Source organism: Panthera onca, chromosome D1 (genome assembly GCF_046562875.1).
Source record: "Panthera onca isolate mPanOnc1 chromosome D1, mPanOnc1 haplotype 2, whole genome shotgun sequence".
In the NCBI taxonomy this organism is placed as follows: domain Eukaryota; kingdom Metazoa; phylum Chordata; class Mammalia; order Carnivora; family Felidae; genus Panthera; species Panthera onca.
Window position 1 is genome coordinate 98,118,545 of NC_138348.1, and position 26,546 is coordinate 98,145,090.

Consider the following 26,546-nt stretch of genomic DNA (forward strand, 5'->3'; position numbering starts at 1 on the left):
ATTTTCGTGAGGATGAGAGGAGGTTCAGTGCTTCACAATACCACGTAGATAGTGAGTGCTCATTAAAGGTTGGCTCCTTTCAGTGCTATTAGTGCCTGGATCCCAGATAGGAAAAGGTGGGGGCCTGACCTCCCAGCCAAGCCGTAGTAAGGATCGGGAGGTCAAGGACTGTGTTCTGGAAACTCAGAGCACGGGGTCCACGGGATGCAAAGAGGTGACTGGTGTAGTGGGGCCCTGGGAGGGTGAGGTGCCCACTTGGCTGCTGGACAGCTTGGATTCAGGGCCCCCGACATACAGGCGTCCTCCAGGCCGTGGGGCACGTGGGCTCACCCTACAGTGGGGGCCGGGTAGCCACCCCCCAGGCATCCGGTCCTCTCCCACCCGCTTCTCGTCTCCCATTCCAACCCCAGTCCCCTCCCTCCCCAGCAAGGTGCCAAACCTACAGGCCACCGTGAAGTTCAAGGGGCAGATGTCTTCTCTATCTGTACCTCCTCCCCAACCCTTCGGGATCAGGCTCGTGGGTCCGAGCCAAGCAGGAAAGATACAGGAGATACCTCAAGAGACGCCCCACCCGGTTCTGTCCCTAAGGAACAGAGAGGGGGAAAGATGCACATCCAGAAGTGGTGTAGAGGCGGTGGCCTTCCAGGGCCTTCCACGACCCGCCCACCACTACTCCTTTCTACGCGTGGCTGCCTCCGGGCTTGATGAGCTCTTTGCTTCCCTACTGACCCAGAGGCAGGGCCTTTGTCACTGCAACCAGACACAACCACAGTATGTTTCCATGGGCCGGCGTCGGGCTGATAGCTGTTCCCCAGGCACGCTCACGTCCATTATCACATTATTGAACCTTCGGAGGCTCAAGTCACACGTTCCCACCCCTGTTCTTCCAGGGCCCAGCTCCGCCAGCTCCTCCTGCCTCCATCCCCACCAACCCCTTGGCGATCTCGGTTGCGTTGCTTTTCTCTGCACCTCTGTTTCCTCATCCACGAACGGGGGAGCTCTTGGGCTAGGTGGTCCCCACCACCAGCCGAAGGATTCTCCGCCTGGCCTCTCCCGTCACCCCCAGTCTCTCCCGGGGGTCTCATTCTGCATCCCTCTGTCCCTTTGACTTTCCTGTCTATTTACACACAGAATTCACCCACGACATTTCAGTTTTCCAATAGAATCATTAATTACCCCAGTAATTAAACCCAATTAGCATTGTAGGGGCCTTTCGGAGCGAGGAGCCATTAGCCAGGGTGAAAACGCACAGGCGCGAGAAAGAAAACCCACCCTTTCCCAGCATTAAAAATGAAAGCAGGAGACAGCACAGCAAAGCAGAGGGCCCCAATTAAAGCTGGGGCCTCGCTCATTAAGCTAATTTGACATGCTATCCCGGCAGCCTCTGGTGGGAAGCCCGCCAGTGGAGCTGGCTGGGAGCTCTCTGTCCGTGCTCTACGCTCACCTTGGGCACCGAGTGGACCCCACAGTACCCCCTCCAGGCCTCCAGTCCCCTGCTCAGGGAGGGGGGTGAAGAATCTCTGCCGATTTTTCCTGAGCACCTGCTGACCACTTCCTGGGCTTCAGGGTAGTTAACTACCCAGAGTAGGTGGGCAACGCATGCCAGGTAGGAGGAGCAGGGATGAAAAATGAGAAGAGTAGCAGAACCCCACATTTCTGGGGTTTGGGGAAAGGACAGACGTTGGCAGTCACTCTCCTCTTTGACCCTGGGGCTGAGGGGACTCCTCTTGTGGGCTGGCCATGAAGACCAAGTGAGATAATATATGTAAACGCCTGACACATCATCAGCGGTGGCCATCATTCGAATTTCCAGAGCTTTGGCATCCACACCTGGTCGTCCCAAGGCCCCAGAGGCAATGAGGGAGGATGTGACCCTTCCATCTCCCATGTGGAGAATCCCAGGAACAGAAGGAGGAAGACCCATAGCCAGAGATTGGCAGAGTTTAGACTAGGGGTCAAGTTTTGTAACTCCTGAGCCGGAAGGGAAAGGGAACAAGGGGAGAATGATGGTTTTATGTGTTTCAGGCTTCCAGTAACATCTCATTGGCTAGGAAGGCCCCGGTCCCAGCCAGCCCTGTGGTCCTGACGGGTGGGAATAGAGGGGGTGCCGTCTGCCCTCCCAACAAAGAACCCCATCACCTTGGCTCCCAATCGGCAAGGGTCCCGTGCATCAAGTCCCACCCTTTCCCGTGATTCTGGGGCTTGCGGGTGTGTGTGGGCCACTCGTCTCCCCAGGAAGGGAAGAAAGGAAGGCCAAGGGCAGCCCGTGTCATGGTGAAGAGCGTAGCCTCTCCCTGAACTGAGCCTCGTGGAGACCGCATGCGTGGAATCGGCTTCATAGACAGTGTGACCTTAGGCAGGTTACTTGACCTCTCTGTTTCCTCATCTCTGAAATGGAGACAATAAGACTACCCAGCTCCGGAGTGGTTATGAGGATTAAGTGAGTTAATATAAGTAAACACTCAGGCCTGGGCCTGGCACAGATAAGTTATACACATGTGTTAACTGTTGTTGCCAATCATTGGCAAGGGCCTGGCAGGGAACATCATCCTTCTGTACTTTCTCTCCTGGGGAGGGATGGGAGCATGTGAGACCCCTGGCTTGTGCTGCTAAGCACCCAATCTTGGGGCAGCTGAAGGTGGCAGGCAGCACCCTTCTCAGACATGGCAGAATGTGAACCCCCTCCCCCCCCACAACACACACACCTCTGCCACCAGCCGCCCCTGGGCTTCCGGGGACCATTCTGAGCAGTGTGGTGGGCATGGCAAAGAGGGCATGAGAATGGGCAGGAGGGGGAAGGAGGGGAGCGAGGGGAAGCGGGTGGCCAGGAGGCTGGGCTGCACCCCTCCAGCTGGGCGCCATGCCCCACTGCCTACGTGCTCACTCTTTCTGCAAGGCAGGACAGGAAACAGGTCTTGGCATGCCGGGCCCCTACCCAGTGACTCCTGAAACCCCAACAAGTCTGAGCTGGAAGCGGGACTGGGCGCGGCTCCTGATAGATTTATGTTGGGCAAAGGGATGGCGGGGTGGCGGGCGGGGGGGGGGAAGAGCATGGGCGAGACAACCCCCCTCTATTAAAAACTCTGACACTCCCAGTGACAGGGGTGCTGAGGGGAATGGCTGGGTCTTGGGGTTTTCACCTCCTGCCTCATGGGTCCCCTCATCCCCTATAGCCCTGCCCCGTGGGGCAGGAAGAGGACAGGCCGTGGCAACGGTAGGGACCCGCTCCCCTCAGCATTTTGCCAAGAAGAGGGTGATGATTTCAATGCTGAGGAAGGAGGCAAGGTGACAGCCTGAGGCCGGCAGCCCAGGGAGGCCAGGCAGGCGGTGTCCCCGGAGGCCCCAGGACCAAGGAAGTCCTTTTATACAGATGCCCTCCCTCCTTCCTCAGCCAAACAAGGTGGCCTTGCTTTGGGCCTATTTTGTGGGTGAGAAGGCTGGGCTTCGGGGAGGCGTTGGGTCCTACTGCTAGAGTAAGAGCTGAGGCTGAAATGCTCAGGACAAACTAGAAAGTGAGTGCCCACCCACCACCTCTTTCAGCCTCCTGGGCGCTGGGGAAGGGACAGCCCAGGGCAGGCTTTTCTCCAGGGACTGCCCATGTCTACATGGCCCAGCTGCAGGTGGCATGGTGGGAGAGCGAGATGGCATGGGAAGCCCAGTGCCCCCCTCCCGTCAAGCAGACCCACCCACCCAGGGGAGGCCTTCAACCTCAGCCAGCCTCTCCCTTCATTGTGACGTCAGGACCCTTTGAAGACCCCACTTCCTCTGGCTACGCCAAAAGGGAAGACTGTCAGATGGGAAAAGAAAACAAAACTGTGAGCCAGACTTCCTTCCTCCTGGGGTGCCCCCAAGCTGAGGCTGAGTCCAGACCAGGGGTGAATTGAGATTAGGGTTGAAATGGCAGCCACACGTCGCGTTCCACTTCTTCCTGTGGTTGAAACCAGTAAGAGCTTACCACCAGGGGTAGGGCGATACGATAACCCAGGTCTCAGGGTCTGGTTTGGTGTTGACTTTGGGATTGGGCCGGGGCTGGTGTTGGGGTTTACGTTGCGGCTGGGGAGGCTGCTTCTCAGGGCTAGCGGCGGGGTGGGTACAGTGTCATCAGAGAGGCTGGAAGGGCTCGAGGGATTCAGCACCTGTGGCTTATATTTGGAAGAGAAATGTTCATTTTCACTTGAGCCTCAGACTGGGGAGAGAACCGGAATTAGAGGCGGTGTCTGAGCCAGAGCAGTAGGGAGGTTGTGAATGTGACAGAAGGGCCATTAAAAGACACTCCCTTCCCTTTTCCCTAAGTTCCGCTCACCCGTGTTGGGATCCAGTCAGCCCCAGGCCCCACTGGGGTGCTACCCAGACGTAGCCTGGATTTCTGAGACAGCTCCACTGTCCAGACCAGTGAGTCCTGCCCAGAAATGAAACAGGTTCAGGACCTGTAGCAGGCACCTTCTTAGGGCTGCCTCAGAAGCAGGTGAGGAGGTTGTCTTGGGCCCGAATGGCATCACCACCATGCGGTGGCTACGGGCATCTTCACGGAGGTCCCGCGTTTCAGCACGAGGGACCGCTGAGACCAAGGCCTTGCTGTGGGCTTGGGCTCATTTCCCCACCAGCTGCTGTGCCCCGGCCCGTACCCAGAAGTCTGGAAGGCCCCTGCCAGTCCAGCCCTAGGAGGAGCCCCCAGGGGCAGGAGGCAGAGCTGGCGGCCCACATGGAGGAACCTGGCACGGGACGGAGGTGCTGGGAGCTACAAATGCCAGCCCAGGGTGGGACGGGCACAAGGGCTGATGCTGGAGGGTCCGAATGCCCGCGGCGGGGGGGGGGGGGGGGGGGGGGGGGGGAAGGATGTGCACATGCGCGTGCATGCCTCCCGAGGCCGAGAAACTGAACAACCTGTAGTCAGGCCGCCTGCATTAAAAGGAAAGACAGAAGAGAGCCAGGCCCGGGGTGAGAAGAGCAAACGGCAAAACTTAATGACTTTAATATGAAAGAATTTGCCACTAATTAAGCACAAACACTCCACTAATGCAGGGAACACATGTTGTGGATTTCACTTAAGCAGGAACCAAATGAGGTGCAAACCTTCCGAAATGATAGCGGTTTACCAGCCGGAGGAAGACGCTGCCTGACCTCGTTTCTGCTCTCAGAAACACACGCCCTGGTCTCCGCAGCCTCCCCGCCTCCCTACCCAAGGCTTCCAGCCACACTTCCACTGTCTGCGTCTCTCCTGATCTGTCCTCTGAGAACGTGCCATTCTGTAACCCATGTTCTGACAGCACGGGGCAGTCAGCTCCGAGGCTCCCCGGGGCCTCCAGTCCTCTCCACCTGTCTTCCCCAAACACACACCTCACACTCCTCCTCCTACAGAGCTGACGGCAGGCTCTCCACACCGGAAGGCCTGCACCCCTGCTCTGATCCACCTCTGGACCCTCTGTCCCAGGACGCAGGATACTTCCCCTCCAGAGAGCCCACCCGCCCCTACCCTCCTGCCCTGGCTGGCGTGGGTCTGCCCTGCACATCCCTCACTCACGCCAGCACCCCTGCCCGAGCTCCATGCCCTCTCCTCTAGGACAGTCCTTTTGCCCCGTAGGGAACATTTGGCACCTTCTCGAGATACTTTCGGTTGCCACGACGGAGGAAGGGTAGGCAGAGGCCAGCGGTGGCACCAAACACAGGTCAGCCCTGCAACAAAGAATCATCAGGCCCCAAACGTCAACGGTGCGGAGGTCGAGGACCTCTGCTCGGGGGCAGTGGCCTCGCCATAGCAAGGACTTGCGCAAGATCTCCCGGCGGTTAGCAGAAGCAGAATGGAAGCCAGCCTACCTGATTTCTGGGCAGCTTCTTCCCCTGAGACTGTAATAACAATAATATGGCCCTTTATGCAGCATAACTACGTGCCCAGCGCCGCACTGAGAGCGTGTATGAATTATCTCACTTAATCGTCACGTCAACCCTAGGCAACGGCAGTATTAATTATTCCCACTTCTTGCATGAGAAAACTGAGGCACAGAGAGGTTGACGCTTGCTCAGTCACCCAGCCAGTGAGTCGCATGTACAAGCCCGGGCCCATCTGAACTCCAGCTCGGTGCTCATGGATGACTGACCTTCTACGCCCCCGCCACCGTCCTCTTAACCCCTTCCCTGTCAGTCTCCCACCCAACCCTTCCCTCTCAGAATGTACCCGCACAGAGGCAGGTACATTCTCGGTCCCCTCTCGGCACCGGCCGAGCCCCCAGCCTCGGGTGCAGACAGCTGACTGGAGCCGGACGGCTCGTGGGCAGGGCTGGGCACCGGGGTGGTCAGACAGGTCCCTCCTGGCAAGAGGCACATCTAGAGATTTCCACTTCCAAACAGGTGGTGAACATCGGCACAGAACCCACAGGACTGAGACAATGCATATGTTGATACTGAGACTTTAAGAGGTTCTTCTGGGGAGGCCCAGGGAATTCTCCCTCTGTTTTCAGGCAGCCCCCAGCCTCTCCCACCCCCACACGAGCCTTCTGAAGAGGCTGCCGCCTACGCTCCCCAAAATACGGCATTAAAGACGCACCCTCGCTGAGGGGAGCCCTGGCCGCCGTGGGCGTCTGTTGTGAGACGTGTCGTCTGTGCAGGTGGGGTGGACGCGGTCGGTGTGGGCTGCGGAGATGGGACCCGTGGAAACCCCAGACTTAGAGCCAGGCCTTCGAGGCCTCAAAAGGCCAGGCCAGGAGAAACCCAGGCCGTGTGTTGGGAAGGGAATGGCACCGGAGGGGCGGGGGGGTGCGGGGGGCGGGTGGTGTAGGCCTCGCAGGGCGAAGACCTTGGGAGCAGGGCCTCCGGCTGCAGCTTGCTTGGGTGAGAAGAATATTTTTCACCTCTGGTCTAGAGTGAGGAAGGGAGTGGGGCTGGGTGCTAGGAAGTGGGACAGAGGAGAGAGGGAAGGAAGCAAGAAGTGACAACTGGGAAGCCGGCAGAGGATGCGACGCTGTGGGGAGGCAAGAGGTCAGGCGGACCTCTACCTTTTGGGGTGCAGCTTCCCGGCTCCAGTCAGGGAGAAGATTCCGGCCCTGACCTGCTGGCCCTCGGTGCAGCCAGGAGGCCTCACCTCCCATCTCTTTCCTCCCGCCCTACCTGCCGAGCCTGGTCTGGAGCCCCATCTGGCTTGCAGCCTTCACCAGCTGCTCGGGGCCCCCTTACCCTATTGTATGCCAGGCACTGGCTGAAGCCCCGGCCTTTGCCCTCAGCCGGGGAGATGCTGTGATGGATGTGTGTGCAGGTACTGGGCCCTCGGGCTGCTGGACTACCCCACTCGGGGGCAGGGGGTGTGCCCCAGGAAGCCACCTCCTCAAAGTCAAGGCTCAGCTCATTGAGTACGGATGAAGAGGACCGAGGCAGGGAAATGGGGTATGTGCTTTCAGCAGAGGGAGTAACAGGGCAGGGAATGGATGGTATTGTTCCATATGGCAGGAGAGAGAGAGGAGGGAGAGGAGGTGGCTGCAGGCTCTGACGCCCAAGATGAGGTCCAGAGCCCAAAAGGGCTTTGGACTTGATCCCGGGGGCTGCAGGAAACCATGGAAGGATTTTAAACAGAAAAGGATTCCAGATTTAGAAAGTGGCCAGCGGGGTCACCTGGGTGGCTCAGTTGGTTAAGCATCCAGCTCTTTCTTGGTTTCTGCTCAGGTCACGATCTCACGGTTGGTGGCTTCAAGCCCCGCCTCGGGCTCCGTGCTGGCAACACAGAGCCCGCTTGGGATTCTCTCTCTCTCTCTCTCTCTCTGCCCCTCCCCTGCCCAAGCTGTCTCTCGCAAAAATAAATAAAAACATTAAAATAAAAAAAGTGGCCAACGGGTTAGGGGAAGGCCTGGAGGCAGTTACGTAGGCTTGGCGTCATGCTACAGTGGCCGGGTAAGCAGTGACTGTGGCCTGCACCGGGGCAGGTCTTGGGAAGAAGGAGGGGACAAGGCAGGAGGAGCGAGATGGTGGGTGCTAAGGGGCAAAGGGAAGGGTTTGGGATTTGCTTAGCTGGGCTGCAGTCGTGGCCCAGGAGTGTTGAGAAGATAAGGAAGTGAGACTCTGCTGGAGGTGGGGGGGCAGGGAAGGGGCTGCGCTGGCGGGAGGGGGCTCAGGGGGAGTCTGGATTGGGGCCAGTGGGGATAGAGAACAAAGATGAATTCCCGCTGTGCTCGCGCGGACGCGGAAGAACCCTGTGCGTGTAGCCTGGATTTGCCTGGCATCCCAGTCGATCTGGGAGGCCTTCCTGGAGGAGCTGGGCAGTATACAGAGGTGGAGCAGCCACTTGGTAGAAACAGTCCAGAGTCTGGTCCAGGGAAGGTGCACAGGTAGGGCAGAGAGAGGGCCAGACAGGTTATGTCCAAAGTATAGTCTTCCGGGGTCATGGGGTCCCAACACTCTCATTTTAAAGAAAGGGACACTGAGGCCAGGGAGGGGAACTGGCCTACCTACCTAAGGCCATCTAGAAAACCGTAACCAAGTAGTGGGGACCAGAGACTTCTCTCCTGATCTCCGATATGTACCCTTCCTCCCCACCGCCTGGCCAGAGGGAGTGTGACAGGTAAAGGGTGAGTGGTACAGAGGGGACCAAAAGGTGGAACCAGAAGGCTAGAGATGGAGAGGGGCAGAGCCAAGAGGTGCTGCTCGGGACTGGCCTTGCCCTGGGCCTTGGGGAGGGGGTAGCCAATGTGAAACTGGCCTGTTGGAGAGATCCAGATGTCCCTGGCCACTTGCTCCTCGGTGGGAAAAGACAAAACGCAGTTCCCTGATTCATCCCTGTCCCCCAACCTGTCCTGCTAGGTTTCAGAGAGACGGGACTTGCCAGAGCAGCCCCCAGCGCCGTCACCACAACCCCGGGGCTTCCCGGCTTTCATGCTGCTGGGGATTGGGCTGGCCCAGCCCGTCTGGAAGATCCTGGGCTCCTTCTCCTGCTTTTCCCAGGCTGCCGCGCCCCCTCCTCTCCCACGCACTGCACTCACCCGCCCAAGGCTCCGGCGCCAGCCCCACAGCCCATCATTAACCAACTCTGTGTCGGGGAGTCGGGGGTTGGGGTGGGGGGGGCATCAGCCAAGAAGAAGAAAACATCGGCAATTTCTGTGACCCCAAATGAAGGGGCAGAGGCGCCTGGGTTTGGACAGTAGCAATTAGCCCTGACTGTGGGATCATGGGATGTTATCACCTCTGCCGGCAAGGTGGATGCAGTGGGGACTCAAGGCCCCAGGACACCTGGAGCCATCCCAGCAGGCATTGCTCCCAGACAGGGTCCCCCAGGGCCCACACCCACCAGGCAGAGCACCTGCGTGCAGGAGGCAGGGGCACTGAGCCCCAGCGAGGGATGGCTAGGGGTGTGGGGACAAGGACCGGGTCAGTTGATGCTTCTGTGCCCTCTGACCTGGGGACACCCTGGACCCCGTCCCGGGCATGGCGGGGGAGTCCGAGGGTAGAGATGCAGCCTGGGCCCTAGGGGGCTCCTGAATAATGAGGAGACATAGATACGGGACAGGACAAGTTCAGAGAACCTCAGTGAGAAGCCTGCTCGTGTGGGTCCTTGGGGGCAGAGCGATTGGGTCTGGGCAACACTGACTGGCCAAACCTTGCCCAGAGGAGGGGGCCCTAGAAAGGGGATTCCCTCCTGATCACACCGTCTCCTTGCCAGCCTCTCCCCCGGGTGGATCAGCCTTGGCATCCGAAAGTGAGGAGCTGGCCAGCCTGGGAGTTGACATTTGGGGAAGTAGCTGCACTGGGAGGAGGGGCCCTGTAGCCTTCAGGTCGCTGTGCTGACTCAGCAGGGTTTCGGCTGGAGGCCCTCCCCTCCCCCCGCCCCCATAGGTGAATCATCCCCACTTACCACTTAGCTGGTTTCTGACCGGATGGTCCTCTTCCTTTCTGCCAGTTCTGGGGTGGTGGGAGGGAGGGGGATCCCTGGGAAGCTCTAGAGATGGACCCCAAAGGATTCTGGTCTCAGAGAGGCCCCCCCGTGAGGTCCCCAGCGCTCCTCCCCCAGGGTGTCCCCGGTTGCCTCCAGGCCAGGTCTGCCACTGCTGACCGCCCAACTGAGGGTACCCCGGCGGGGATGGGGGACACAAAAAGAGGTGGTCTGTGCCAGAAATCCCAGAACCCCTCCCCCCTTGCCTGTGTCCGTCCCCCCCCCCCCCCCCCGCCACTTTCACCCACATGGGCCCAGTCCCAGCCTGCCTGGCCAGGGAGAGAAGGGTCTGAAGTTTCAAAGGGCGGGAAGAGAAACTGCTTGAGGTGGGTACGGGGAGCAGAGTGCCCCCCCCATTCCGGGCCACACCCCGCTGCGTGGGAACCCATGGCCCCAGCCTCAGATTAGCTCCATGGCGGGCAGGGCAGGCGGGCAGGGCCCTGGGGAGCAGGTTTGTCGGCCACAACTGAGGAGCCTTTGTGTTTTGTTGCTGAGCTCGGGCTTTTGCACGTCTGTGACGTCTCGGGGGGCCGGCCCGATGCCTGCCTTGTTGGCTCAGCACTTCTGGGCAGCCACGAAGGCAGCCCGAACCGCCCAACCGGAGCTCCAATGGGGAAACTGAGGCACTGGCACACAGGCCCCAGGGGCCTGAGTCCCAGACCGTGGAGCCCATAGGGTGGTCAGGGAGAATACAGGCAGTGCTTGAGATCAAAAAGAAAAACATTCCTTGATATCCCTAGGATGCAAGAACCTCTCTACTGAGGGCAGAGGTTCCCATGGATCGCTCTGCCTTTCACTCCCCACCTCTCTGGCTCCTCCCTCCTCTGTACACAGCCTCCTGGAGGTGCCCCCACCTGGCTTCCACTGCGCTTTACCCCTGGCCCCCAACGCCCCCCCACCACCACCAAGCCCAGTGCAGGGCAGCCCCCGGGCACTGTGGCTACGGTAATGTAACCGGTATTCCTGCCACTTATCAAAGGGAGCAAGAGAGGCTCTGAGCTTTATTCCAGGAGGGACACCGCCCAGAGGGAGGGAGGCCCTGGGGGGTTAGGTTGAGAACGGGAGTCCCTTATAAAAAGGCAGGGTGGGAAGCGCACTGGGTTGGATTTGCCCCTCCATGTCCCCAAGCCCCTCGTGGACTCTGGACTCCTCCTTTGTAAAACCATGGATCACGTGTTCCACTGAGGTCCAGTGTGGTACCATTTTAGTGGTCCTGGTTTCCACATCTGGGACAGCCCCTGCCTCTCATGTAAGAGGGGGCCTGTGAGGAAGGAGAGACGATGCCTTGTGTGGACCACCCTAACTGCCCGGGGAACCACAGAAAGTTAGCAGGGTAGTCTCCAGGCCCTAGACCCTGCCAGGGAGCCGCGATGTGGCCAAACAAAACCCGAGGTCTCGCCGGTGCCTTCCCTCTCACACAGGGAGTCGCGATCTGTTGGGAGCCAGGGGACACACAACAAGAAACACGCTAGACGTGCACGCCAGGAAACAGAAAATAAAGGGATACAGATGACGACGAAGGTGGTGGTGAGGAGGAGGAGGATGATGGCAGCCAGCACTTACTGACCGTCCCGTTCTGTGCTAAGTGCCGCTCTCTAGCTTCCCGTGTGGTCATTTGATCCTTAGGACCACTGCATGGGATAGGTGCTGTTGTAATCCCCGTTTCACAGACGAGAAATCTCAGTGCAAACTGAGGCACAGAGCGGTTGAGTCGTTTGCCCAACGTTTCTCGGCTCGTAAGTGACAGAGGGAGTCTGCAAAGCCACACCGTCTGGCTCTTCGCAAGCCCATGCAATACTGAGGGGGGGTGAGGGGGGCAGGGGCAGCCCCTCAGAGGGTGGGAGGAGCTCGGGCAGCGAGCTCACCTTCCAGGTCATCTGGGCCTGAGTGGTTGGTGCAGACACTTGGACCAGCCTGCCCTCCTGCTTCTGCCCCTTGGCCCCGGGCCTTCCAGACGAGGCCTATGGTTCTACCTCTTCCTGCACAGAGGAGGGCCCTCCTCCTGGGTTCCTGCCCTGATCCAGCCCTTTCTCTGCCTTTTCAGTGGGGATCCCCACTCTCCCGTTCATTGCCGCACCCAGACCCTGGAGGTCTGCCCCCCTTCTCTGAAAGTTTCCCAACCTGACCAGTCTAAAGAATGAGGGACATTCTCCCCAACACTGCACCCTCGGTCCAAGACTGGCAGCCCCGGGGAACCTGGGTGGCTCAGCCGGTTGAGCGTCCGACTCTTGATTTCGGCTCAGGTCATGATCTGCCGGTTTGTGAGTTCGAGCCCCTAGTTAGACTCTGAGCTGACAGCGTGGAGATCCTCTCTGTCCCTCTCTGTCTGTCCCTCCCCCATTCGTGCTTGTGCTTACACACGCGTAAGCACTCTCTCTCTCTCTCTCTTTCTCTCTCATTAAAAAAAAAAAAAAAAGACGGGAAGCCCCAAGCCAGAAGCAAGAGCTTTGGGTCCCTTAGCCCGGAGTGGGGTGGAGGGCTAAGGGAGGGTCTTCAGACCTTGCCAGTGGCCCCAGCCCCTCCCACTTCCTCTGGGGTCAGGGAGTGGCCCCAAACCCTATGCTCCAAAAGCTCCCTCGTGCCCACTAGGCTGTGGATGGAGAGGTGAACACCAGAATAAGTCTGCCTGCACCTTAGAGGTCCTCTCCCACTCTGGCCTGCCCACTCTTCACTAGCGCAAAAGGGGCAAGGGCCAGGAGAACCCACTTTGTGTGCAGTGGGTGGACACCCCAGGCACTCTCCTTACTGCTCCCTGTGGGGTTGCTTCTGGGAGAGCCACACTGGAGAGGAGAGAGGGGCCTTAACCCCAAAACAGACATTAGGGTGGGGAAGGCCTCCTTGGCCTGGTGAGGCACCGATGCAGGAGACGGGGCCGCTAGGGTGCCGGGGCCCCTGGCAGCGGCCGCCCCGCCCCCACGCCCAGGCCACTATCAGCGATCTTCGCTCCTGGCATTCACAGCTCTGAAGGGTGAGGTCACTGCTGAAGACGCAGCAAATGAATGGCAGTGTGTGTGCCGGCCGCTGAAGCCTGCTTGTCCCCACACCTGCGGGGAGGGGGGGTGGGGAGGCGGAGGGGGTCGCGGCAGGCTTGGTGGGCTATGTCCGGCTATAGGCCCCCCCATGCCCTGGCACCAATCCCAAGATGGTTCCTGGTGCCCACACGCCAACCCCCCCCACCACACACACACACACACACACACACACACAACCTATAGCCCAAGCCCTCCCAACTGGCTTTTCCTGTTTCTGGCTTTGTGTGGTGAAAGTTCCCCAATTATACCCACATTATCTCAGCTGCTGGGCAACCTCCAGCAGGTTGGTGAGTGGAGGGGGGGGGGGAGCACCCACTTATCCTCCTGGGAGGGCCTGGGGCTTAGCCGCCTGCCAGCTGGCCAGTCAGCAGGAGTACTGGGCTGTCTGGCCCGCTGACCTCACCATGGGACTCTATCTGGGGTGGGGCCTCAGCGAGGCTGGGCTGCGGTTCAGGGGATCAGACTCAGGCCCAGAAGGGACCACTAAGACTGGGGAGTCCAGCCCGCTCTCTCATAGAGGAGGAAGATAGGGCTTGGGAGGGAGAAGTGACTGGCCAAGGTCTCAGCTCAAAATAGGGCTGAGCAGAACCCAACCCTCCTGCCTCCCTGGTGGGTGCTTCCTCCTGTACTCCCACCAGCCCCCGGTGCTCTCTGCCCAAGGACATGTCAGAACCCCACACACCGGCCAGGGGGACAACTGGAGGGGTAGGGGTGGGGGCACTCCCAGGTGGGCCTTGAAGGGCTGCATGGATGTGAATAGGCATAAAGAAGGAGGGAGCACTGGGGAAGCTTTCAGGGCATGACAAGGGGCCAAAGATCTATTTATTCAGCAAATTTTTGAGTATCTGCTGTATGGTACACACAGAGGACACTGCAGTGACCCCGGAGACACAGCCCGTGCCCTCCTTAGGGGAGGGGTGGGGGGGGACAGCTTCCCCTATCATGGGCTTCCAAGCCCTCAGAGGAGTGTGCCCTGCTCTTGTGCCTCCACCATGCAGAGGCTAAGGTGAGCCCCGAGTTTCCACTCCCTTGGGGAGCCACTGAGGCCATCCCCCCGCCTCTAGGTCAGTACAGGACCCGGCATTGATATTATCGATGGTGCTCAATAAACTGAGTGAAGTAAGGATACGACAATATGAAGGGTACAGATGCGTGGCCAATAACAGAGCTCAAGAAAGAGCCTGGGCCAGAGAGACCCGCTGGAGGGTCTCTGCCCTGCGTTCAGGATCAGGGAAAAGCTCAAACGAGCCGTTCTAGCGAAACAAAGCAATCAGTAAGGAGACTGGGGGGAATTTATTCATTCATCCAACGCCACTGATCACTCCCTCCTTCTTGCAAATCTCTATTCCCATGGGTTCCGTTGCAGTCTGCCTGGCCAGACCTATCTACTGAGTACCTACTGTGTGCCAGATGCTGGGCTGGGCGCTGGGGCTGGGGCGACTGGGAAAGACACAGACCCTGTGCTGGCGGAGAAGTCACAGGCGTGAACAACCACATCCGGAGGCAGAAAAGATCTGTGACAGAAGTGGCTGGATTCACACGTGCAGGGAAGATCTGGGAAGCTTCCCAAAGGAGGTGGCCCGAGTGGGAGATCCACAGGGGAAGGAGGGGGGAGAGCCTTCTAGGGCTTTCTAGGGAACTGCACGAGCAAGGGTCTAGGAGTGATAGGAGGAGGGAGAGAGAGAGGAAGGGAACATGGAAACATGGCATGTTCTGAGCAGCGGCCCGGGCCCCGTGAGAGGGACGGAGCCAGCGCACCCCAGGGCACAGGCACTCCGCCTTGAGGGAGAAGACCATGGCGGGGAGCATAATGGTGGCCACCGTGAGCCCGCATGGTCAGCGCCTCCTGCCTCCTGACGCTTTCTCGTTAGTCTCATTTGGTTCTCCCAGCAACCCCGTGAGGTAGAGGACTGGATTCTATGCCCCATTTGCCAGAAGGGAACTGAGGCCCAGGAAGGTGAGGCAGTTGATGGCTCCTAGGGAAAGCAGTGCATTCGACTCCTTATTAAAAATAAGGGTGTAGGTATGTATTTACTGCCCAATGGAGCACTATGGGTAATGCATCGCTAGACAAAAAGGCAGCTATGGAACAATACGTACAGTATCATTCTGATTTCGTCTTAAAAAAAAGATGGTCATGCAGAGAAACCTGGAGATCGAGAAATTAATATAGCGAGAAAAAAATAAAAGAAGGGATTTCCTACAAGACGATCAGTGATCCTTCTGAGTGGTGGGGATCACGGTCTTTTTCAGCATCCTCCAGAGTGCTTTAGTAACAAGCAATTATTTATTCTTATGATCAGAATCAAGAGTAACAAGGGGTAGAAAGAAAAGAGCAGCGCACAGGGAGTCGGGGGTGGGGGCGGGGGGGGGGGGGGCAGCTGTGCCTGTCACTGACCAGTCCCGCCGGCTCCTTTGACCAGGCGCCCACGCCCAGGTGGTCCAGGTGAACGACTCCATGTACGGTCTCATCGGCACGGACGTGGTCCTGCACTGCAGCTTCGCCAACCCGCTGCCCGGCGTGAAGATCACCCAGGTCACGTGGCAGAAGGCCACCAACGGCTCCAAGCAGAATGTGGCCATCTACAACCCCGCCATGGGCGTCTCCGTGCTGGCTCCCTACCGTGAGCGCGTAGAATTCCTGCGGCCCTCTTTCACCGACGGCACCATCCGCCTCTCCCGCCTTGAGCTGGAGGACGAGGGCGTCTACATCTGCGAGTTCGCCACCTTCCCTGCTGGCAATCGAGAGAGCCAGCTCAACCTCACTGTAATGGGTAAGCTGGCCTCACCCCCCCCCCCCCCCTGCTCGTGCAGAGGCCCGTGGCCTGGGGCTTGGCCACCCTCATCGTGTGCCTCGGTGGCCCCAGTCTTCTTGGTTGGCATGCCCCCAAAGCTTCCGGTCCCTTCCGGCCAGGCTGTCCCACAGCTCACTCGGGATTGGGTGCAAGGCCTTAGCTGTGCACAGAGCTGAGGGGCACGGTTCGGGTTGGAAGCCCCCACCACAGGGTACTTTGTGGGTGACCAGGAAGCAGGCAGAAGCTTCCGACATCACGGTAAGGAAAAGGGCCACGTGAGCCGCCAGCCTTGAGCACGCCAAGACTCCAGGAAGGCCTCCGCTTGACCAAAGGGGGTGCCAGGTAGGGCAGGAAGGACACAGGTTAGACATGAAGCAGTCCCCGTGAGAAGGGCTGGGAGGGGCTTTGGGCACAGCTCAGAGGCAGGGATGGCCAGGGTGACCTCCTGGGCCAGCACACTTTGGATGAAGCCGTAGCGCTAGCCCCACGGCTCCCTCTGCTTCCCCGCAGCCAAGCCCACCAACTGGGTAGAGGGCACCCAGACGGTGCTTCGAGCCAAGAAGGGGCAGGATGACAAGGTCCTGGTGGCCACCTGCACCTCGGCCAACGGGAAGCCTCCCAGCGTGGTGTCCTGGGAAACGCGCCTGAAGGGCGAGGCGGAGTACCAAGAGATCCGGAACCCCAACGGCACGGTGACCGTCATTAGCCGCTACCGCCTGGTGCCCAGCCGGGAAGCCCACCGGCAGACCCTGGCCTGCATCGTCAACTACCACATGGACCGCTTCCGGGAAAGCCTCACCCTCAGCGTGCAGTGTGAGCAGGGAGCAGCGCAGGCGGGTTTCGGGGTGGGGGGTGCTGCTGTCCCCTCCTGCCGCCCCACTCTTGCCAGCCCTCCCTCCTCCTGTGCTCCGATCTCTCTTCCTTTGCTTCCTTTGCCCCCTTTCTGCTCCTGCCCACCCCCCAGCCTTCCCCTCCCTTTCTCTTTTCAGGGGTGCGCTGTCCTCCCCCCTCTCTCTTCCCCACCTCCTTCCTGTGCCCATCTGTCCTCCTCCTTCCTCCATTCCCTTGCTGCTTCTGTTCCGAGGGTCCTCCCCCCTCTCTCGCCGTCTTCCAGCTCTTTCCATGTCACTGCCCCTTCCACCCCAGCCCCATCTGAGGCTCACTCCCTCGCCCCAAGCCCTGCTCTCCTGACCTCACCCTTCTCAAACATCGTCCCTTGCCCCACAGACGAGCCCGAGGTGACCATCGAGGGGTTTGATGGGAACTGGTACCTGCAGCGGACGGATGTGAAGCTCACGTGCAAAGCCGATGCTAACCCCCCTGCCACCGACTACCACTGGACCACGTAAGTGCTCTGGGGCTGGCTGGTCGCCTCGCAGGGTGCCTAGCTGGTCACAGGGAGGCCCCCCACCCCACCTCCGGGAGCGTTACGTGGGGAGAAAGTTAGGGTCTTGGTTCAGGATTCTCGTGAAAAGGGGAGGGGCTGCGAGAGACCCCAGCCACGACAGCATCAGGGTCAGTGGGACAAACCATTCTGCCAGAGGGGGATCCCCTCATCAACCGCCTGCCTTCTTCCCCCTAATAAAGAAGCTAGTCGTTCTCCTTTGGTGATTCAGTCTGAGTCACTCCCACCCCAGCCCCCGGTATTTATTTTTATCGAGGTGTCCCCAGGGAAGCTGGCTTTCTGGAGCATCCCAGATCTTTCTTTGTTCCCGTTCCTTCTCTCCAGCACCCCCAGATTCTCAAGGAGGGGGCAGCCGTCACCCCAGAATGCCTGCGTCCGTGGAGCGCTGGCCCCGTACCCCGCCGTGCCATTCTTGGCTTCACAGTCTTTGAGCCTGGCTCTCGAAGGGTCCTGTCTGCCCCTCCAGCCGGCTCTGATGGCCCGAGCCAAGGTTCTTCCCAGAGAAAAGCTGGATGGGACGCATAGAAAGGCGGATGTGGGGAAGCCAGGAAGCGGGTTGACATGGATGGCCAGGAGATGGCTGCCCACATTGTCTACACTCTGTTTCCTGGAAGTAGAAGGCATTGGCCTGCCCTAGCTAGTTCTCACCCTCCACTTTCTGGAGCCAGAAGGGTTATCTGAAGGTACAGGTGACCAGTTTCGGCTCTGTGTACCAGGGAGCTGGTAGGTCCAACAGAATAATAGCTTTGTGACATCGAAAACCAGGAGGAGGCTCCCCTGTGTCTCCCCCAGGAAAATGGCCTATGATATGCCCAGCAAGAAAATGAGAGAGTGTACCAGAGCACGATTCCTCTACATGGGTCACATCTCATCACCTGAGCAGCTTGTTAAGATACAGATCTCCAAGCCGTGGCTCCAGCGGCTCAACCTCAGTAGATCTGGGGTGAGAACCCGAACGTCTATACTATCAACTAGCACCAGGAACCAGGCGTAGTCGGGAGAGCGCCGTGCCAGGAGCCAAAGACCTGGCTAGAGCCCCAGTTCTGTCACTTACTAGCTGTGTTCTTTGACCCTGAACTCAAAGAGCTTCTCATCTGTTCAGTGGGACCAGTCCCTTTCCGGCCTGTCTACATCTCGGTGCTGGGACATGAGCGTGAGATGCCGAATAACGGGAGTCTGCCAAACGCAAGAGGTTATTGTTGTGGTTATTGTTGGTACTCCGTCCAAGACAGACCCTGCCTATCAACTCAGCAAGAGGGCTGGGAGTCTTGGAGGCTGGGTGACACCCGGGGAAGCTTCTGGGCTGGAGGGTCATAACCCACTGCCATGTCTCCCCATCCCTGCAGGCTGAATGGCTCTCTCCCCAAGGGCGTGGAGGCCCAGAACAGAACCCTCTTCTTCAGGGGGCCTATCAACTACAGCCTGGCAGGGACCTACGTGTGTGAGGCCACCAACCCCATCGGCACCCGCTCGGGCCAGGTGGAGGTCAACATCACGGGTAGGAAGCTGTCCCCTGTCCTGCCTCTCCCCACCCACTGCTCTGCCTTTGGGCTAGGTCACTGCAGGAAGTTTCTGTCTCCCCTTCCTCTGGTTCTCTCCTGAGCTCTGGCCACTGGCCTTGCTTTGCTTTTCTCTTTCCTCTGTCGAGGCTGTGTGTGAAATAGGGTGACCCCCGATTGGAGAGGGATCAGAGAGAGGCTCCAGCAGAGAGGAAGTAAGTGCTGTTGCGGGTGGGGGAACGGTGGGGGGACAGGTGTTAGAGCCTGCCCAGGTCCTGTGATGCCGGCTTGGTGGGGCTGGGCTTGGAGGTGGAGCTCATTTGCTCCTGCAGTTCAGGAAACCCGCACGGGCGGGCGGGAGGGTGAGGCTGTCCTCAAGCAGGGACACTGGAGGAAACACAAGGAGACAGCCCAGAGCCATGGTGGTTGTGTGCCCTGAATTGCTGTCTTCCCTGCATTTTTCCCTGTGTCGGTGCAGATGAAGAGATCCGGCCGCCTGACCCTCTCAGGGCAAAGGGAGCAAAGAGCTAGGATGTCCTGGGGGAGCCTTCATGTGGGCCATGAAGGGAGCATGGGTTTTATTTTTTTTTTTTTATTTTTATTTTTATTTTTTTTTTTTTATTATTAATTTTTTTTTTTTTCAACGTTTTTTTTTTATTTATTTTTGGGACAGAGAGAGACAGAGCATGAACAGGGGAGGGGCAGAGAGAGAGGGAGACACAGAATCGGAAACAGGCTCCAGGCTCCGAGCCATCAGCCCAGAGCCTGACGCGGGGCTCGAACTCACGGACCGCGAGATCGTAACCTGGCTGAAGTCGGACGCTTAACCGACTGCGCCACCCAGGCGCCCCAAGGGAGCATGGGTTTTAATGTCAGACAGCAGGGACGTGGACAAGCGCTCCTCGGAAAATGGGCATAATTCGAGGTGCCTTGAAAGCTTCTTGTCGGAATGTACGTAATGTGGGCCGAGGTCCTAGCGCAGACCAGCCTGTCAATAAATGGCCCCTGCTCTGTGATCATTATCTTCACCCCTGTCATTATCATTATTAATGGGAGGATCAAAGCAAGCCAAGAGAGAGGTAAACTTGCCATCACAGCTTCACAGCCAGGAGAGGGAGTGTCCTTAACATTGTGGCTGAGGTAGTTGCAGGAAAAGAAAGTGACAGAACCACCTGGGACGGGCAGGGGTGTCATGCGGCTGGGGGGATGGACAGGAAGTGACCTCAGGGAGATGTTGGGCGGGGCTCCGGAGTCTGGGAAGCTGGGCAGTGGTTGCTGACTCCAGGCACAGGACTTGGGCAAGCCCTACAGACGCATCGGCTCCGGGCCCGCGTCCCAGAAGTAGGAGACCTCATGTGTGGGTCCATCCGACGCACAGCGGCAAAAGGAGCTGTCCAGGGTCTGCACCTACCTGTGCAGTCACCCTCGGGGCCGTTCCGTCCCACTCTCACCAGGGGGAGGTGGAGTCGCTTGTCGATTGCTGTTTTCTTCAACTCCCTGCCCGTGGCTCTCACACTGGTCAACTCCCTGCCCGTGAACCAGAAGTAGAAGCGTCCGAGGTGGAGCCCGGGAAAAGCTACGGCAGCCCGTCCTCCAGGCTAGGGTTGGGGGCGGTGGGGAGGGGGAGGGCCAGAAGCACAGACTTCTCCCCTCCTGGAGAGAATTTGGGCAAAGCTCAGTAAGAGCCTCACGGGCGCCCGAGCTCTGGCCGTGGGGCCACGGGACAGACAGGGATGAGGAGTATTCATAAGGGAGCATAACCACGCCACAGGGAGGCATGTCGTACGGGGGCCATGTCAGACTTGGCCTGAGTGTGGTCACGTAGCGGTTCTTCCCGGCTGTGTCGCTTTCACGTCCCACAGAGTCTCAGCTTCCCAGTCTGTATGGCAGAGATCATCATACTTATCTCAGGCCAGATGCATACTCCGCTGGCTGGAGACACTGCTGACTGGGAAGTCAGGGGAGGGGGCCAAGAAACGGGAGCAGTGATCTCCCGTGATCCTACCCCTGGCATGAGTGGACCAGCCAGAGGCCCTTCTAGGCTGATGGGGCCAGGTGGCACTACCCAGCTAAGTCGGGGCCTCCCTTCTCCCAAAGCTCGAGAGCAGGCAGGATGACTGTGAATGCACGCTGCTCATCAGGGACTCGATGGCATCCAGGAGCAGGGAGGAAGGGAAGGGGGCACTTCCCAGGCCCAGGCTAAAGAAAAGAGAGGAAAGGGAGGAAGCGAAGCCAGCCGTGGAGGCGGGCCATCTCCTTGGGGCTGATGGCAGCAGTGGGATGCCCTGCGTGGGATCTGTGGTCAGGCCTAGCTGGCCTGTGGCAGGCGGCCCAAGCTGCCCAGGGCTCCAGCTGGAAGATGCATGCGACATAGCCTCCCGTGCTCCCCGGAGGCACAGAGAGAGACAGGGCTGGTAAGCAAAGTCACACTCAGGTGACTTGCATGAGGACACTCTTGTTGACAGCCCAGTTAGGCAGAAGCCAGGGATGCGTGGTGCCCACTGAATCACTGATGGGCCCGGGAGCCGTTTAGCCGGCCCTCCCGAGGGAGGACCTCTCGGGCCCGCAAGACAGCTCAGCCGGGAAGCCTGAGCCTTTTCACAGCCATGTGTTCTGGCGCTCACAGAAAATCTCCGAGCAGCCGCTGACACCACCGGCCCTTGTCCCACATCAGCCGGTGCCTATCACGTTCTCTGGGGGTCCACTGTGGGGGCACAGCCATGCCCCGTGCTCCAAGCCCCACTGGTCAGGAGGGAATGCATCAGCGAGACGGATAAGTGGAAATTTAATTTTTCATTCCGGCCATCCGTTCGGGTAATAGCTTTGCCCTGGGCGCATCTGGAGAGGAAAATGAAGAGAAGCCGGGGCAGGGGTGGGAGGAGGCGGGCCGCAGGGTGTGTGCCAGAGACACGTGCGTGTGCGGGGCACACGTGTGCGGGGCACTGCACCTGCACAGGCTTCTCAGGGCCCTGGACCCTGGAGAAGATGGCATTTGAGTTGTTCCTACAAGGATGAGTGGGCAGTGATGGAGGGTGGGGGTCCCCAGGCAGGGGAAGCTTGTGGGAGGAGAACGGTGGGAGCACTGGAAGGAGTGGGGCTTTCTCTGTGTCGCCAAAGGGGAGCCTCTCAAGGGTTCTCAGCAGAGAGGCAGGTGGTTTAGACCAAGCGTTTGGGAGGGGCTGTACAGTGAGGATGTCCCTAGTGGGAAGCAACAGGCCTCGGCTGTGGTCATGAGGACGAAGAGACAGACTCCCCAGAATTGGCGTGGACGTGTCCATGGGGCCCGGGGCCCTCACACAGGCCCATTTTTGAGATCTGAGTACTGAGAGCAATTTCATGGGGTTAGCCCAACAGTCACAAAACAACCCAGTGAGCTTCCTTCCCTTCTCCCTCCAGGGGTAATGTGAAAGGTGGGGAGGGGCGCTCAGGTACGGCCTTGACCAGATGAAAGAGGCCAAATGGGGCAGCATCTATCCCTGGGACGGGGACTGTTGGGAGAAGAGTATCCAGGCCGCTCTAGGAGCAGAGCAGGGAGGCCACTGTGGTGCAAGCGTCTGGCCCAGTTCCCATTTCCAGGGAAGCCCCAGGTTCATCCACTGGGGACAACCACTTGAAGGTGAAGGTAACAGGGCTCCTCCCTCTTAGACCGGGTGTTCCTGTGACCGTGTGTTGGTGGGGCTTCGGGGTCCTTTTGGGACGGAGGGCGCATGCCTCTGAGCATGTAAATGCAAGCAGACGAGTGCCTATGTGCAGGCCGAGCGGGCACACGGGAACCCTGGCTGTGCCATGGGCAAACGTGCCTTTCTGCGGGCGGGCAGATGGCAGGGTGTGTCGGGGAGCCCCCGAACAGACAGCTGTGTCTGCGCGCCTGGGAGGATTCGCTCCTGCTCCAGCATGACGAGGCCCTGCCCCGTGGCCTACACAGCTGCTGCAGCTGTCTGACCCTGGGCCTTCCCACTCTCCCTGCGGCCCCTGCACTGCACACTGGGAGCTGTAGTTCCAGCAGCTTCCCGGCCTCATCCCGTGATGCTAGAGCATTTCCCGCCTGCCTGAGGAAGCACCAGGCGTTGGTTCTAGAAGCAAGCCCAAACATCCTCTTTGACGCTAAAACTCCTCCAGATCCCAGAACCAGACTATAAACCCTAACCTGCCCTCCACCTCAGATCCATCCAAAGCCCCTGTACCAGCCCACCCGTCCCAGTCAGGAAACCTTGGCCCCAAAGGAATGCAGAGCTCCCACTGCCCCCAGGGTCCCGGCCAGCCTGCCATCCCAGAATGGAGGCTGCAGTCCTTCAGGAAAGGGGGCTGAGCTGCCCGCTTTGTAAGACGATGTAAGGGAGGCCCGTGAGACCCCACCACCCAGCTCTTCTCTCCCCGGCCAGCAGAGGCCCTTGAGGCTCTGCTTCTGGTGCCCCAGGAACTACTAGCTGACCGTGACAGCTGGAAGGACGGAGGGGGCGGGCGGGTGCTTCATTCCACACCAAGCAGCCGCCTCTCCTTCCAGATGAATGAGGTCCCCATATGGCATCTTCACACGGAAGTCTGCAATGCTGGACAGTCATCTCAGCCACTTGTCTACCTCTAGGCAGACCTGGCCCGAAAGCAGATAACCAGGGTTCCCTTTGGTCCCAAAAGAACCCCAGGGAAGAGTAAACTCCCTTAGGACTTGGGGAAGAAAAGTGAAACAGAAGGACCTAGAGGGGGACCCAGAGGCTCAGCTCTAAGACAAGCTTTGCCTTGACACAATTCATTCAACAAATGTTCTTGAACTCCGGCCACATGCCAGGCAGTGGCCTGTCCCTGTCCCTCTGGAGTCTATGTTTTAGCACAGAAGGAGGACAGCAAACAGATAGAATACATTTGAAAAATTACGTAGTCATTTTGAAGGTGACTTGGAGAAAAGAGCAAGGTCAAGGGGTCCCAAGTACAGGGGTGGGGTTTGTGAGCTGTGGTTTTAAACAGGGCAGTCAGGGGAGGCGTTGGTGAGAAGGTGATGTCAATGGGAAGTTTGATCCAGGCCCTGAAGGAGGTGAAGGAGTAACCTGAGACATGGGAGCAGAGTCTTCCGGGGTGGAGAGCAGCCAGTGCGAAGGCCCTGAGGACGTTTGGAGCAGAGTGAGCCAGGAGGAAAGCAAGAGATGGAATCAGAGGTGGAGAGCAGAGGCACAGGTCGTATAGAGCATTTGAAGCTCTTCAGACTTAACGGGATCTCTGTGGCTCCTGTGTTCAAGATCATCTATAGAGGAAAAAGGTAGAATCGGGGAAGCCGGTTAGGCAATTACTGCAATAATCCAGGTGACCGATGATGGTAGCATGGAGTAGAGAGGTGGTGGTGGTGGGAAATGGTCAGATTCTAGATTTACTTTAAATTCAAACTTATTCACTAATTTGGGACACAAGCCACTCCCATGAAACGGGTAGTAAACTACCATACTGTGATTAGTGGAGTAAACTACCATACTGTGATTAGTGGGGTCCAAAAAATTCAATCTATTCAAATAAAACATAGGAGAGCTTTATTTTCATTGGGTCTCTGCTGGTGCAAAAAGCATAAGAATAAATATAATGGAACTTCTACTGCACACAACTGTAACACATTGGATGGAAGCAGTCCCAAATTATCATGAGACCGCCATTTCCCCAGCTCTTCTCGATCCTTCGGGAGAGAACTTTAGCCATTTGAAAACTGGCGGAAGGACCAGAGCCAGTTGTGGTGGATCCTGATTTGCATTTACTACAGGGTGTTTCATCAGAGGCTTTACCATCATATATCAGCATATGACAAATGGAATGGAATTGGGTATTGTTTCTACTAGAATGAGATGTGTAGACCATTAATACATAAAAGTTCAAAAGAGAACAGGGAAGTGTGAGCTGGAGAAGGCCAGGCTGCACAAAGACAGGACTGAAGAACAGAAATGGGCACGAGGGGATGAGGAAGGGCATTCCTGGCAGAGTGAACAGCATGAGCAAAGGCTTGAAGGGAAGAATCAACTTGGATTCAGCAAGGATGGTGAGTTAGCCAAGGCCAAGATCAAGTGGCATGATGAAAGCTCTGAAGCCCAGACTGGCGTGGTCCAGCAGGCAGTGGGGAGGGACGTTATTGCTAGTCTTTGAGAAAGGGAGTGGCAGTGTGTACGCAATGGAAATTAACCTGGTGACTGTGGATGGTGACTGAAAGAGAACAGAGACCAAATGAAGGTGGGAGATTCAGGAATCTACAGTAAAACCTGGCATGAAGTGGTAAGAAATTGAATAGGAGAAGTCAACAAGATTTGATGGAAAGACTTGAAAGGAAATGTAGTTCCCTCCATTTGGATAGCTTTCTTATTCTCTGGGCCTCTCCAAGTCCTTGCCATCCTTCAAGGCTTGGCTTAAGTCTTTCTGAGAAACATTTTCTAACTCCAGGCCACAGTGCCCTCTTTCCCCTGCATTCCTGAGGCACTTCTCTGCCACTGTCCTTGATTGTCTGCGGGCGGTTTTATCCCTAAGGGTGTCATTTGGTTCCCCAGATAGGCTGTGAGTTTTTTGTATCCTGTGACTAGCAAATTGATTGGATAGGTGGGTCGATGAGTGGATTGGTAGATGGGTACATGGGTGGATAGGTGGATGGATGGACAGATGGGTAGATGGGTGGGGGGATGGGTGGGGGGATAGATGTATGGGTAGGTGTGTGGGTGGATGGATGTATGTATGGATGGATGGATGGATGGATGGGTGGATGGATGGATGGGTGGATCAGTGGATGGTTGGGTAGATGGATGGGTGGATGGATAGATGGGTGGGTGGGTGGGTGGATGGATGGATGGATGGATGGATAGATAGATGAGTGAGTGGATGGATGGATGGATGGATGGATGGATGGATGGATAAGTGGATGGGTGGGCGGGTGGGTGCGTGGATGGATAGATGGATGGACAGATTAGTGGATGGGTGGGTATATGGGTGAAGCAATGAGGCAGATGTACAGAGGAGAGAGCACTCAGATATGGGGTGAGAACTGAAGAGGGAGCAGACAGGTAGAAAGTATGGAAGAGGCCAGGTTCCTATTAGCTGCCTTTCGGGTGTGCCTTGTGGAGGCAGCTCCCACTTCCTGGGGAGCAGGTGTGCAGCCCTTTTAAAGGCAGTAAACAGACCTGGTGAAGCAAGAGAAGCTTGAGGTTCCACGGAAACCGTTCTGGAAGTGAGCGGTGAGGACAAATATTCAATAAATATTTATTGGGCAGCCACTCGGTGACCTACACTGAGGACACAGTGGTGACAAGTGGTTGTGTTTCTCTGCCAACTCCTGCATGTGGAGAGGCCGGGAACGGGAGCATCTGGGTGGTCCCTGCTCAGCCATGTGACTGCAGGCAAATCGCCTCCCCTTGTCGGGGCCCCCGTGATTTCATCAGCCCTTCCAGCCTGGACTCCCGGAAGTCCTTTCCTCTTCTCTTCTAGGGCCTCTGCCCTGCTCTTGCCTGCTGCTGCCAGCACCCCACCCACTCACACACATGGCCGGAGTGGGCCGGCTTTACCTCTGGGAGGAGGGAGTGGGCCCATAGGAGGAGCAGGATTCCCTTGGAATGAGTGATGCTCAATCAGGGAGTGAGCTGGCAGAAACCGATTCCCAGGGACCGGAACAAATGCCCAAACCATACACCTTTACCCTGGCCTAAAGAGAGGAGGGCCTAGAATAGCCCAGCAGCCCTCCCAGGTTCCCTGGAAAACCTGCCCACCTGTGCCTCCTGACCGGGGCCAACCGTGGTCTCCGGTGCCACCCTGTGGCGGTGCTGGGAACCGCCTCCCTCAGTCTCCCCTCCGGGCAGCATTGACCACAGCGCGGGCAGTCACCCGCCCAGCCTTCCCTCCCTCCCACCTACTTCCTTTCCCTCCTTTCCACCTTTCCTGCTTTCTTGTTTCCACCCT

General features: G+C 58.1%; 1 protein-coding gene and 2 long non-coding RNA genes across 3 annotated transcripts in view; 2 read left to right on the forward strand and 1 right to left on the reverse strand.

Annotated features, from left to right (window-relative positions):
• Positions 1 to 26,546, forward strand: part of NECTIN1 (nectin cell adhesion molecule 1) — a 59,818-nt gene that overhangs the window by 31,041 nt on the left and 2,231 nt on the right. Inside the window, exons 2-5 of the mRNA XM_060605025.3 lie at positions 15,363 to 15,713; positions 16,245 to 16,547; positions 16,962 to 17,079; positions 18,486 to 18,637. Of these exons, the coding sequence (XP_060461008.1) occupies positions 15,363 to 15,713; positions 16,245 to 16,547; positions 16,962 to 17,079; positions 18,486 to 18,637 (924 nt within the window). The remainder of the gene's footprint in view (positions 1 to 15,362; positions 15,714 to 16,244; positions 16,548 to 16,961; positions 17,080 to 18,485; positions 18,638 to 26,546) is intronic.
• LOC132660981 (uncharacterized) overlaps positions 1 to 26,546 on the reverse strand; it is a 292,245-nt gene that overhangs the window by 15,522 nt on the left and 250,177 nt on the right. The window lies entirely within an intron of this gene.
• LOC132660982 (uncharacterized) lies at positions 3,728 to 6,567 on the forward strand. Its single transcript, XR_013550039.2, has 2 exons — positions 3,728 to 3,943; positions 5,582 to 6,567. It is a non-coding gene; the product is annotated as an uncharacterized LOC132660982 (long non-coding RNA).